Below are 13,661 nucleotides of genomic sequence, written 5' to 3'. Positions count from 1 at the left end.
TCAAATCAACATTCAAAAAGAGGATCTCTCATTTGTCTATGTGTCATCAGAAGAACACCAAAAGAGTTTGTTTTTTTAACAGTGCCAATAAATCCTGAATATAATGATTTTATATGACAAAAGTTAAAAACTTAGCTAGGTTCTGTAATCTGTAAGTATGTGATTACAGAAAGAAAAGTTAAAACATTTACATTACAGGTTGGTCATTTAGCAGACGCTCTTATCCAGAGTGACTTACAGGAGCAATTAGGGTTAAGTGCCTTGCTCATGGGCACATCAACAGATTTTCACCTAAAATCGGCCCTGGGATTCGAACCAGCAACCTTTCAGTTACTTGCCCAACACTCTTAACCACTAGCCTACCTAAAACTCGGCACAAGTCGAAGTTTCCCTTTCAACACAGACTCCAACCGGCTCAGTAATGGATGGAAAGAGATGAAAGAGAGAAAAGACTCCCTTTTCAAATCACTGTCCATCACACCATATGCAAACAGGTGTTGAGACAAGCAGCAAGGCACAGAAGTGCTTACGGTAAAAAGTGGAGAACGTGAATGCATGCCAATAACAAATAAAAATAAATTAAAAAACGCTTCGGCAAACACGCCAGATGTTTTCTGCCCTGCCCAATTGAAGTTCGTGCGGGGAAAAGAGACATCTATATATTACGCCAATAGTCTCGGCATCTGTGTTTTGTTTGAGTGATAAACATTTGCTTTTGTAAGACTTGGCACCCTAGCTGTTTACATGAACTACTTTTCACTTCAATCCAAAAGAGGATCAGTGACCTGCTTGCTCTGTGTTGGAGCGACTCGCAGCAGAGGAAGACGTAGGCCCGCGTCCCAAACGGCACCCGGTATTCCCTATACAGTGCACTACTTTTGAGCCAGGCCCCATTGGCCCTGTTCAAAAGTGGAGCGCTAGAAAAGGGAACAGGATGCCATTTGGGACGCATGCTCTCTGTTGGAGAGATCCATGCTATGGCACAGCAGCACAGGGACACGTTGTACAGAGGGTTGCACTTCTGTCAAGTTAAAAAACGGCACCGGTCGTCAATATCTAGGAGCTAGCTCCAGCTGCATTAATACTGACAAAAACACACTTGTACAGGTCACTTTGCACAAACACACACACACGGCAAAGAAAGAGAAACTAAAAAGGAAAGTATAGTTTCACACCTTTTTCTGCAACGGTCTCTGTAGAGCCCTCTCTCTCAGCGAATTAGCACACAGCATCTGATGCCATTTATTAATACTGGAGTGGGAGGGGTTGTGTAATGCATGTGTCCATGTCATGGGAAAGGTCAACTCTTCAGTGTTACGTTTCTGCCATTTTGGGAAGATATTAACATGTTAAAGTGACAGGTGGGTGGGCGTGTGGCAGCTTTCTCATTAAGCCACCTTTCAATCTGGTCTCCTTTTCATTCCAGTGGCGGGGTGGAGGGCTGCTAGGGTTGGTGTTCCTCGCAGCCTGGCTCATTCAGACACACCGTGTCTGTTGCTTCTGGGATCGTGTGGAGAGCGTCACACCCAGCCAGGCCCTTCAGGCGTGTCCCGTCCTCCTCCGTCACGCTTTGATGTACCTCACATAGTTTCAGTGACGGATAATAACAGAAGAAAAAAAATACTCACCGTGGATCCCCCCCCCCCTTATCATTTCTTTGTTTTGCAAAGCCACAGATTGAGAAGGAACCGAATGTCATCAGTCAAAGGTGCAGAGGATCCCCTAGGTACAGATCTAGGATCAGCTTCCCATCCTCCAATCCTAACCTTAACCATTAGCGGGGTAAAATGCCAAATTGACCCAAGATCAGCACCTACAGGGGATGAGCTGGCAATAACACGGTTGTAAGTCCTCTTAACGCCTGTTCATCAAGCTGTAAAAAGCCCTGTCCTCTGACTGGTGCACCTCCTCTCCTCCCCTCCTGTCTGGCTGTGAGTCAGAGAGAGAGAGATGGAGGAGGCTGGAGGTTGGAGCAGCAGTAGCCCTGTAGTACTGAGTATGCTGAGTGCCATGCAGTGTTGTGTGGGAGGGAGGGATAAACAAACATCTACAGTTCCTCTCCATTGCTCTGTTCTGCTCCCAGCCCTACAGCTCTATCTGGAATGGGCCTCATTTGACTTTCCCCACAGTCTGGAGCCCATTGGCCCTCTCCCTCGCTTTCCCTTCTCTCTCCCTTTCTCACCTACCTGGCCCAGTCATCCCTCCCTCCCTTGCTCCCTCTCCTCTCCCCCTCTCTCTCGGCCCCCTCGCTCCTCTCTCAGAGAGTGCATAGTAGCTGAGAGGGCATTGCGATGCACCAGCCATCCCTGTTAAGTTGGTTAGATGGGTATGATATCCGTAATGATTGACTGTTAGGACACACGAATGCCCCCCCCCCCCCCAGTCGCCTTAGCAATGTGAGATCAGAGGCGTGGCATCCTTCCAGCTCATCAAACGCGTAAACCATTTAGCTGGGCTGTGGCTGTCAGGGGGAGGCGGGAGGCAGGAATCAAGCTGCATGACAAGCATAATTTGGGGGATTTTCTGCAATGCGTCATGCCAAAGAAAATATCTCCTCAATTGGAATGTCGAGAAGGAGGGCGGACGGTCGCCCGTAAGACGAGCTGAGAAATTAGGCAGAAAGAAGATACCTTTTGTTGCCTTAGTCATACGAAAGGAAAACACACACAAACACACAAGAGACGAGCGAACGCGCGTACACACACACACACTTCGGTTGTAGCAGATGAAACGAGATAAAGAGATTAAGGAAGTACATTACATGCAAGAGTATTAGGTTCTCCAGTCAGACTCATAACAGGAGTTCACCTGGTCTGCCTGGTCCACACAGAGCTACTGACTGAACCCCCCCCCCCCCCCCCCCACACACACAGAGGGTAAAGCAGCTTATTTCACCTGCTGCGGACATCACACACTTCATCTGCATGCCGCTGTGAAATGACTTTCAATGAGCAGCAGCACGACAAAAAAGGCATCCAGGCCAGCTCTGCTATGATAAACATCTGGCCCAGAGCTTTCTTTCCAACATGCACCTGAGCATATCCGGAATTTGATTTATATCCCCGACGACTGCCAAGCACCTTCGCAGCGGTCTAGTTCAGTAGCTGCCTCGCTCCGGATTTACCTGTGTGTGCGTGCGTTAGGGCTTGTATAAAAAAGAAACGGCCTCTGATGTGAATCTGTTCATAAGGGGAACAGGAAGTAAGTCTCTCTCGCCATTATAGCCTACCTCTGATCCCTTTGGCATGGCAGTCTCATCCACCAGCAGATAGAGGATATTCAGCGCCACCAGTAGGACTGAGATGGTCTAGAGAGGAGGAGGAGGAGAGTTGAGAAACAGAGGGATTTAGCTAAAAAGATCAAATCAAAGACAAGACGGAACTAATCATGGGTTTGTTTCTCTGTACTCTGCAAACGTATTCTGTAAGCAGTTCCACACTGCAGCTGTACAACAGGAGCATGTTAAAAGAGGCAGATTACTCCACATGGATGGATTCAATCGAAAGACCAACTGCTTCAGCGGTGTGACTATTTAGCGGAGCCTTTTCTTTAACTGTCACGAATCCCGCCGAAGATGGTGCCTCTTCCTGTTCGGGCGGGGCTCATCGTCGCCCGTCGTCGCCTACTCTACTAGCTGCCATCGATTCCCTTTCCTTTTGTTTCAGTTAGTTGGGTCTAATTGGTTACACCTGTTTTGAGTTTAGTTTTGTTTGTAGGCTATTTAAGAGCACTAGGCCCGCGGGCTTGTTCTCTGTTTAATGGTGTTGGTTGATTATTGTGATCTCCATTTTTCCGGACAGTTTTAGTCCTGTTTGTTTGGACGGGTTGTTTCATGCGCCCTTGTGTTTTGCATGTCCGTTTTTCCGCTGTCATTGGAATAAAAGATCCCACGTACGGAACTACCTGCTCTCTGCGCTCGACTCCTCCACCCACCATTCATAGAAGTCTTAACATTAACATGGCCGGACAAACGATAGGGTGCCATGGACAAAAGGAGTGCACTACATAGAGAATAGGGTGCTATTTGAGATTACAAACTAAGCTGACCAGGGAAAACTCCCCAGCAGCCACCAAGGCTTTATGCTTCATATGCCATTGGGAAACAGGGGGGGGGGGGCTTTAGTGGGAGTGACTGGCTGCAGTAGTATCAATCTGAATACTCACCGTCCCTGTGAGTAGTATTAACATCACAATGGGGTAGAGCAGGTTCTTTTCCCATGCAGAGGCTTTCTTCCTCCTCTCTAGGGGAGGGAAGAAGGGAAGGTAGGAGAGAGAGAGAGAGAGAGAGAGAGAGAGAGAGAGAGAGAGAGAGAGAGAGAGAGGGTGGGTAGGGGGACAGAGCGAGAAAGAGGGGATGAGAAAGAAAGACAAAGAAAGAGATGGGGAGAGAGGTCTGAGTTGGGAAACCACCACATTCATTGAGTTTGGGATTCTAACCATTTAGGCAAATACGACCAATACCTCAAATCAATAGAGTGAATCACTTACGATATTAAAGACTGTTTTCCTAAACTGTTTCATTAGTATATCAAAAGTGAGTCGTGAAACCTCATGGCTTCAGGGTTTATTTCTAGAGTTAGTACAACTTGGTTTGGTAAAACATATCGTGAGTGTGGGCACCAACATTATCTGCTCTCTCATCAGAGAGACCATAAATCAGTCTTCCTCTTTAATTAGTCTATCTTCGCTATATAGAAACAATAACGGAGAACAGATGAAACAGAAAACTGAGATTAAAATGAACAACTTGATTTATAGGTCTACCTGTTAAAGGATGACAGACAGTGCCGCTACCGATCTGCCTTCTTGCTCTGACACAAATAGGTGGTTGCAGAGAATAGGTCTCTATCGTTTAAATCGTTCTACACATTGAGAATCTGCCTTATAATAGTATTATGTCAGCATTGATAGCTTCTGAAGACTGACGGAAGAGTACACCACAGCATGGGCCAAGGACAGTAAAGGACATGTGATATAAAGGGATTTCAGAAAGGACATTACAATAATGTGGTCCAGTGTCCTTACGACTAGCTTGACTGACTTGCCCTCCATCCTTCTCTCTCGCCCTCCATCCTTCTCTCACCCCCCCCCCCATCTCTCTCCCTCCCTTTGTGCCAGGCTGGGCGGCCTGTGACGTTTGCCAAGGCGCACTCTATATGCACCCTCCTGCTAAATTAATGACATCACTAAAAGGCTGGGCACAATATAAAGTTTGCATCTTGTCCAATATCCTAAGTGCCTTTGTGGCCTCATCTCCCCCTCCCAACCCCCAGAAGCCTTGGCGCGCACCCATTGTACCTCATTTATAATATCCTAAAAAGGATGGAAAATAATAATTATCGGGCAGAAATGCTTTGGGACGTGTCCAAATTAAGAAATAAGACCGAGGGGGAAAAGAAAGGCTCGCTGGCTCTCAGCAATATCTGAAAAGCCTACCTCTTTGCATATGTTTCAATGGAAAATTCAAAGTCCCGAAAGACAGCATCTGTCCATACATATTATAATTCGAGAAAGCATAATGCGGCACCAACAACTCACCCAGTTTATTCCTCTGATCTCGGACGATGTCCAATTCTTTGTTGAGTCGATGAGCACTTCCTTGGGAATGAGAGTGAGATGTCGACCCTGCGGACAAGAGGGGGGGGGGGGAAACATCAAATAAGGGTCTCAGGAATGGCATTTTATCAAGCTTTTAACTTACCTTTACACTTTACTCACTCACTCTCGCACCACGTAGTCATTGTGATTCGACTGCCAAGTATCTGCCAAATAACTGAAAAGGTATATTTGTTAATTCGGTAAAAACAGGGAGGCTAAACAGACAGTTCGATTAGCTACACATGATTAATGTTCAACAATAATTAATAGTCATGGCAAGTCTCCCTTTAACAGGTAAATAAAGCATTTTCAGTCACTGCTCACGTAGGTGCAGTTCTTTCTCCAGAAAGGTTGCACTAAAGCCTCTAATAAAAAAGCATGACTACCTCTGTATTTTCAACCCTCAACCTTTATGGCATTTCTCCTATTTTATTAAGAAATCCCATCTGAACGGGTAATCCTGCTTTGTACATAACAATGTGGTCTCTCAAACAAGTAAAAAATAATCTCCTGTGTCAATGCTGTCTAGTGAGCGAACGGGTGCATGCTCCAACTGGTTCCCGGGGCTAGGGAGAAGACAGCGAGGGATTCTCCAGGAAAACCACAAGGGCAGCTCATTTAAGGCTAATTGATCTGTTTTACTCTGTTTTCCTTCCAGCCTTGACGTACAGGTTGGAGCCCTCAAAGCCAAGTGGAAGAGTATCCATTTGCATCCCCTGGGGTGATTGGCAGATCAAGACTAATTAGTTCAGTGTCACACTGTTACTAGCGTGCAATAAAAAGATGATCTTTCATCTTTGTTACAGGGGTGAAGAACCAATCACTTTGATCAAATATTTCTCCCCCCCCCCCCCAACTATTATGACACACCCTGTCTGGATGGGCTTTGGGATACAACGAGAAAGAGAAAAAAAGGATAGAGTAGGTTTAGGGGAAAAAAAAACCAGAGTGGATCCTGTCTGTGCCCTGCCTAATACCTGTCCCAGGAACGCAGTTGGGGAAACTTTGAACCCTCAAACCAAATGCAGTCGCAATGCAACAGGAAATGTCACGAGCAGTTCAACAGGACGTGATTTGAGAATTGAGTCGGACCCAACATCGAGTCCTGAGGGGCACCGTGACTGTTCAGCCACAAGACATCTCATCTATCTGGAGAACGTATGCAAAACAAAATCCTCAGCCATCACCTTATCACAGTAATCCTATTATGACACCGACTCTAAATCAATTTCAAGCCAGGTCGCAGTTGTAAATGAGAACTTGTTCTCAACTGGCCTACCTGGTCAAATAAAGGTGAAATAAAAATAATATTTACAAAAAGATCCAACTAGCCATGACTATTATTAGGAACATCAAATTATCTGACCACCAACCAAGAACAAAATCATTACATGATAAAAAACAACAACAATGCAGACGATAAAGGAAAAGTGAACAATAGCATTTGAAGAAGTGACATCCTTCAAGCAAAAGCAAGATATATTAAGGTACTGGCAGCAGAGGAGACAGCAGTCCCCCAAAAAGTTCCAGAGTTCCTGCACGTACCGACGCTGCTACTGCTGCCGAAAATAATGAAACTTCTCCTCTCCAACCTTCACCATAGTTTAGCGATTACGTCACCTAACATTATGCTAAGCAGCATGCGGAGGCGACGGACGGAGGCGTTGGCAAGGTCATCGTGCCGCATAGCATCTGGACCAGAGCACGCTGCTGCTGCCGCGAAACACACAGAGGGAACCAGAGGGGCTAGCGAGCCTCAATTAAGACAGCAGCTTAGCTCATGTCTGAGCTGCATCCCAAATGGCACCCTATTCCCTATATAGTGCACTTTTTTCATCCAGAGCTCCTGCTTTTGGACACAACCCTGGACTGGAGTTGGAATACTGGACTAGCTCTGGTGCAAGGCCTTTAGCATAGGGCCATTGTTACGTTGCCCTCTCACCTAATTAGCTACTGCGTCTGAAGATGTGGCATAAGGTCAAAAATCGAAACCATCCCTGTCACTCACTATAGAACGCCGTGAACTACAGAGACCCAGGCATTGACACTTTTCAGAAAAGGCCAGAAGTATAGGGGGGAAAAAAACGTCAAAAGAGAGATAATTGGATATCTTAATCCATTATGAAGACATTTTGTGACATTGGACAATATCAAATGGAGCCTAACTTTGCATAATCCGTTTCCTAAAATGACCAACACACTTAAATTTATCTCAATGCACCAAACTGCAGTAACTTAACAAAAGAACACGTCCCAATAATATCTCCTTTTCTCCTGAAGTGTGCATTTGTTCACTCCTTCCCACAAATCTAAAATCATTGGATTGGTGGAGGCATGGGCTAAATGTTTCGGCCATATTTCTTATACCAGTCATTTCCTTTCAGTCAAGGGATGTGAACAAGTGCATACTTTGGGAGGAAGGAGAGACAACGGGGACATAGCTAGACTTTCAATGAAATAGGCTACAGCATAGCAAACAAACAGGGACACCTGGTGGAGGGGGCTCAGGACACATTCTGTCAGGCCAATGTAAAACTATGCATAATGTCAATTCTCCTGACGCGAATTACATATGCAGATGAATCATGCAACACTGTGCATTTTCAAAAGGACAAGCTTGCTCCCCATCACTGGCTAGTGTAGCCAGAACTGATATTGTAATGAGCGTGTCACTGCGCGTCTCCTTGCGGTTCATATGGTCCTATCAAACCTCTCGCAGAGTAAACACACACACACACACACACACGGCCACTCAGCCGGAATAACCCACCGCTCCTGCTCATCTAAAGCAAACAACCAAATCCTAAATGCTATTTGGGATGTAATTGCACAGAGAAGAGATGCAAACTCAAAACCCTGAAAAGTAAATATACATCAGTCCAATCCATTGATCGGTCTCGTTAATCCAAAACAGCAAACATAAACAAAGCGTAATGAGACAGGTCTAATCTACGGCCGGGCAGGCGAGGGATGCAGAGGACACAAGCCAAGCGAGGAGGACATTGGGCGCTTGTGGAGTGTGTCGTGTGAACTATCCCTGAACCTCTTCCTCCTTCTCGAAAAGATCAGAGGGAACCTCACCCTCCACTCATACTCTTCGAGTTACACCCAAGTGTGTGTGTGGTGAAAAGAAAAAAAAAAAACATTCCTGGGATTCCCGATAAGGCGACACGGATCTCGCTACTTAGCGTCTGAGCGATAGCTATTCTCCCCAGCTCTCGCTCTCTCCACCACGGGAGAGCGGTGGAGTTAGGCCGCGCCGCCCCGGTGGACTGGAGAAGTCGTGGAGTGGGGTTATTGTGTTCAACTCACGGCGACATCAAACCCTCGTCCCGGTGATAAGGAACAGATTACACTTATTTTATCAGGTGTTCAAAGCACCAGCATTTGGCATAAGCCCTAGGAAACCAAACAGCTCAATAGCAGACCTATTGAGAGGAGCACCGGCGTAGCGTTTGAAAACAGCGCTATCAGCACAAGCAATCTTCCGTACCTCCCTGGTTTGTAAAGACACTCATCCTCTTTATTTACTTGCATCTGTACACTTTGTTGCGTGCTTCACTTGATATTAAAGTATGTTTGGCGGGCGCCCCAAATACTTCCTGCTTTGTGGGATTCTTCAACACTAAAAGAAGGAATTTGGGAACAGTGACCGTAGGTAGATAAAAGGTTGACAAATAGTGTATGTTGCAAGTAAAACATTTTAGTGGCCCTCTTGATAGCAAATAACATTTATTTTTAGTTTGATTTAATTTCCTTTTAACCATGGGGAGTAGAGAAGATTTTGCAGTTGTAAAGCAATAATGCTGCACATCTACACATTTTGACATGGGGTGGAGAGAAAAAATGTGCAATTTTACAGCTTATTTCCTGCAGTTCTACACATTTGGTGGAGAGACATGTTTGCAGTCTCTAGCATGATATGAGTGAGAGCGACTAACGAAATCAATGATAACCCTGTCGGTAATGTACGTTTAGATAGCTGGCTGCTAGACTAATTTACCAATCTAAAAATGTTTAGCTGACATGGGCTAATTGAGTGAAAAACTGCTGATGCACAACCAAATTTCGAAATGGCACCTTGTGTATTCTACTATTCTAACATTCAACAATAAGTTGAGATCCCGACTGAGTGCCAAAATTATTATTTTTTAAAAACCATTTTCTGGGGTCTTGGGAAATTGATCCACGGGCCTACAAAAAAGGGGGGCCGCCACCAGTTGCCCATCCCTGGCCAAGTTAGTAGTAGTCTATCAACATGTTTCACCAACATCTACTACACCACCATCAGAAATAAATACAGTCTGCGTCCCAAATGGCACCCTGTTCCCTACACAGTGCACTGTTTTTGACCAGAGCCCTATGTTCCATTTGAGACATAGCTACTCTTCAAGACCATTTCAATTCCCTCCTAATGAGGGGCCTGTCATTACTAGTCTGGGGCCAGAGATCAAATGAGGAAATCGCCTGGCCAGTAGTGCCAGTGGAAGGCAGTGTGCCGTGTTCTTAAATTGACTCTAAAACTCTCCACCAATGTAATTTATGGTCTCTGACAATGGCAGCTGCAGCTTGTCCTTTAGAAAAAGTGAAAGAGAGAGCGAGCGAGGGAGGGAAAGAAAGCGAGGGAGGGAAAGAAAGAGAAAAAGAGAACGAGAGAGAAAAAGCGAGAGAGAAAAAGAGGGGGAGAGAGAGAGGACAGGGAAAGAGAGAGAGTTGTTGGGGGAAGAGAGGGAGAGAGGGGACGAGAGAGAGAAGGGAGCAAATGAGAACGAGAAAAAGAGGGGTGGAGTGGAGTGGGGAGGCTGATTTGTCAATGCTAATTGGTTCCAGTGCAGGAGCGCTCCATCACGACCCAATGGCGAACGTGCATAAAGACGACAGGACATCAGTTTTAGCACTATCTACTGAGTTTTAAAACTATAGTGTGCGATATGGTTCAATGTGCCAATAAATGCCAAATTGCCGGCGTCTTGAAGTTGAGCTTTGCTAACGACCATACAAAAAAAGAGTAATGGAGAGCAACGTACAATATAGTGCACTGAGCAAAAACTAGGAGTTTGTGGTAAGTGCATGGGGGCCGCCATCTTTATGCACCTCTGCTATTGTGCAGTCATCTCCTTGTAATGTGCCAACACATTTCCTGGTCTGTGTCCGAAATGGCACTCTATTCCCTATAGCGCATTACCATAGAACTCTGGTTAGGGCTGGCACAATTACCGTATAACAGACGGTCATGGGGGGGACGAACAGATGACTGAAGCTAGGATGGCCGGGCATTTGTGCGGTTGAGTCCCTTTCTGTGGTAACATGGACTCTTAACAACGTGATGAAACTTTATTGCTCCTTGCTAAAACAAACAAGGCGTTGTAGCAAACAAGTCTTTGGTTGCCTAGGCAACGCACCCCACCCTATAGCAGTAGCACCCATAGAAATAGAATGAATAGAACAGGCTTGGAACCTCTAACTCTGGTAATTTGACAGGTAAACTCATAGTCCCAGTCGGTACAAAAATAGAACATCTCGGCCCTGCCCGCCTGTGAGGAAAACAACTTGTGGTTACTTCGGTTACCCCATTGGCTCACAGCCAAATCTCGCCCTTTTTCAAATTTTGATGTCGTCTGCTTGTTTTAGCCAACAGAGAAGGTTTTTCTGGATCGAAAAGAGGGATAGATGATGGTCCTGTTGGGGTCGGGTAATGGGCGTGTTTTGCCATTGTGTTCTTATGCTCAAACATTATAACAAAACCCCTTTGGCCCCCAATCGGGTCCTCTGGGCATGTGCCCTGCGTCAGTAATCCAGCCATGCCAAAAACACTCCTAAATTCTTATTTTTTTCCTCTCCTTGACTGGCTAGCTTGCATTTATTAGGTTTTGTAGTTCTCAAAGATTATATTATAAAAAAATATATGGGTAAAGGGGCGGCAGGTAGCCTAGTGGTTAGGGCTTTGGGCCAGTAACCGAAAGGTTGCTGGATCGAATCCCCGAGCTGACAAGGTAAAAATCTGTCGTTCTGCCCCTGAACAAGGCAGTTAACCCACTGTTCCCCAATAGGCAGTCATGGTAAGTTAGAATTTGATCTTACATGACTAAAGGTTAAATAAAAATGTTAAAGTATCTATTTTACATACTTTCAGTATGGTTTTAGTCATTTAAGGTTACACTGAAAGCCTTTTCCAAACCGGAAAATTAATTTTAAAAAAAATGTGTGTGTGCAGCGGCGATGCGCATTCTAAATGCATATAGGGGAAACATTGAACTTCTATTCATTCCATTTCTATGGCAGCACATGTAGTCAGGAGCTGATAAGAGAAAATGTGTGTCGTTTTCGCTATTCAAACGGTCATTACAGTGAACGTTGTCATTTGGCTTCCTCACAGCCCTAGCTCTGGTCAAAAGTAGCGCACTAAATATAAATAGGGCACAATTTTGGCCGAGGATCTACTGACAACGTACCGTTCAATCTCCTCTGAAGGCCTTCCTCTTGCAAAGTAACGCAGTAAATCTGCTCATCTAGGTCCTCCAGGATCTGAGGGGACAAAATGGGTTATAATAAGGTCCGAAGTGGGGCCGGAGAGTAACAGATGGGTGGATGAGTTGGTGACATGTTTGTAGTCCTCGTGTCCACAAGTCGCACATGTTAATAGCAGAAATGACCCATTTCAGAGTCAGACAGAGGAGAAGCTAGAAGTCCATGTCGGTCAAACGTATAAAGTCACTAAAATATTTACAGTACACATAAATACATGTAGCAATGTGTTCCCAAAAATCTGAAGTAGCCAGCGTAATAAAAAAAAAGGAGCCAGGCAGTGGAGGGGCATGCTCCCCCAAAAACATTTGTGCACTTTAAAATTGAATGTGGCATCTGCTGTACTGCAATTTGCTAAAGTCAATTAGGTAGCCAGTCATATGAGGGTTAGTATGCCAGCTATTTGGCTGGCATCTGGCGCTTATAAAACACAATGAAGGCGTTTGAGGTAGAGCATGGAATGGAAGTTAGCACTCACGGTTGGTTTGACTAGTAACTGGCCCATGACTGTGAACATTCTGGACAGGCCCACAGGAGTACACACTGGGGATGAAGAAGTTACAAGTGGCGAGACACAACCAAAACAGTTCCAGCATATTAGGGACCTAGGGATTACAACACAAATGACCCAGTCCAAGCCATATGTGATCCCCCCACCCCCACCCCATACACTTTTTCTTAAAAGCATGAAACTTGGTACACTTGTACAGTTTAGGCCCCTATCAAAAGTGTTACTGAACCTGCCGCACATCAATCAAGATAATATTCAATTTGCACATATTCCATTGATTATGCTCCTATTGATTCAACAACAATACTCACTCAGGAGGAGCAGTCCCCCCATCAGAGATATACAGGAGTAGAGGTATGGTAAGTAGAACTCCCAGAGATCTGAAGGAAAAGGGATGAAATGTTAGTTAAAGCTGAACAAATACAGTATCAGTCAAAAGTTCGGACACACCTACCCATTCAAGGGTTTTTCTTTATTTTTACTATTTTCTACATTGTAGAATAGTGAAGACATCAACAGTTTGAAATAACACATACGGAATCATGTAGTAACCACAAAAAGTGTTAAACAAATCTAAATATATTTTAGATTCTTCAAAGTAGCCACCGTTTGCCATGATGACAGCTTTGCACACTCATGACATTCTCTCAACCACCTTCACCTGGAATGCTTTTCGAACAGTCTTGAAGGAGAGCCACATATGCTGAGCACTTGTTGGCTGCTTTTCCTTCACTTTGCAGTCCAACTCATACCAAACGATCTCATTTGGGTTAAGGTTGAGTGGAAGTTCTTGTCATTTTCCAGATTGACTGACCTTCATGTCTTAAAGTAATGATAGACTGTCATTTTTCTTTGCTTATTTGAGCTGTTCTTGTCATTTGACCAAATAGGGCTATCTTCTGTATATCACCAAAGGGTGGCTACTTTGAAGAATCTCAAATATAAAATATATTTTGATTTGTTTAACACTTTTGGTTACTACATAACTCCATGTGTTATTTCACAGTTTTGATGTCTTCACTATTAT

General features: G+C 44.8%; 1 protein-coding gene across 5 annotated transcripts in view; it reads right to left on the bottom strand.

Moving 5' to 3' along the window:
- LOC110535592 (limb region 1 protein homolog) overlaps window positions 1–13,661 on the bottom strand; it is a 62,186-nt gene that overhangs the window by 15,401 nt on the left and 33,124 nt on the right. For 4 of the 5 annotated variants that reach the window (XM_036935323.1, XM_036935320.1, XM_036935322.1 and 1 more), the window contains 6 exons: window positions 12,946–13,014; window positions 12,602–12,666; window positions 12,051–12,123; window positions 5,539–5,625; window positions 4,165–4,241; window positions 3,230–3,307 (listed from right to left, as the gene is read on the bottom strand). In XM_036935323.1, the coding sequence (XP_036791218.1) occupies window positions 3,230–3,307; window positions 4,165–4,241; window positions 5,539–5,625; window positions 12,051–12,123; window positions 12,602–12,666; window positions 12,946–13,014 (449 nt within the window). The remainder of the gene's footprint in view (window positions 1–3,229; window positions 3,308–4,164; window positions 4,242–5,538; window positions 5,626–12,050; window positions 12,124–12,601; window positions 12,667–12,945; window positions 13,015–13,661) is intronic. The other variant, XM_036935321.1, reaches the window with a different exon arrangement.

The sequence above is a fragment of the Oncorhynchus mykiss genome, chromosome 11 (genome assembly GCF_013265735.2).
Source record: "Oncorhynchus mykiss isolate Arlee chromosome 11, USDA_OmykA_1.1, whole genome shotgun sequence".
In the NCBI taxonomy this organism is placed as follows: Eukaryota; Metazoa; Chordata; class Actinopteri; order Salmoniformes; family Salmonidae; genus Oncorhynchus; species Oncorhynchus mykiss.
Note: the sequence above shows the minus strand (reverse complement) of the source record. Positions and strands in the feature narration are given on the sequence as shown.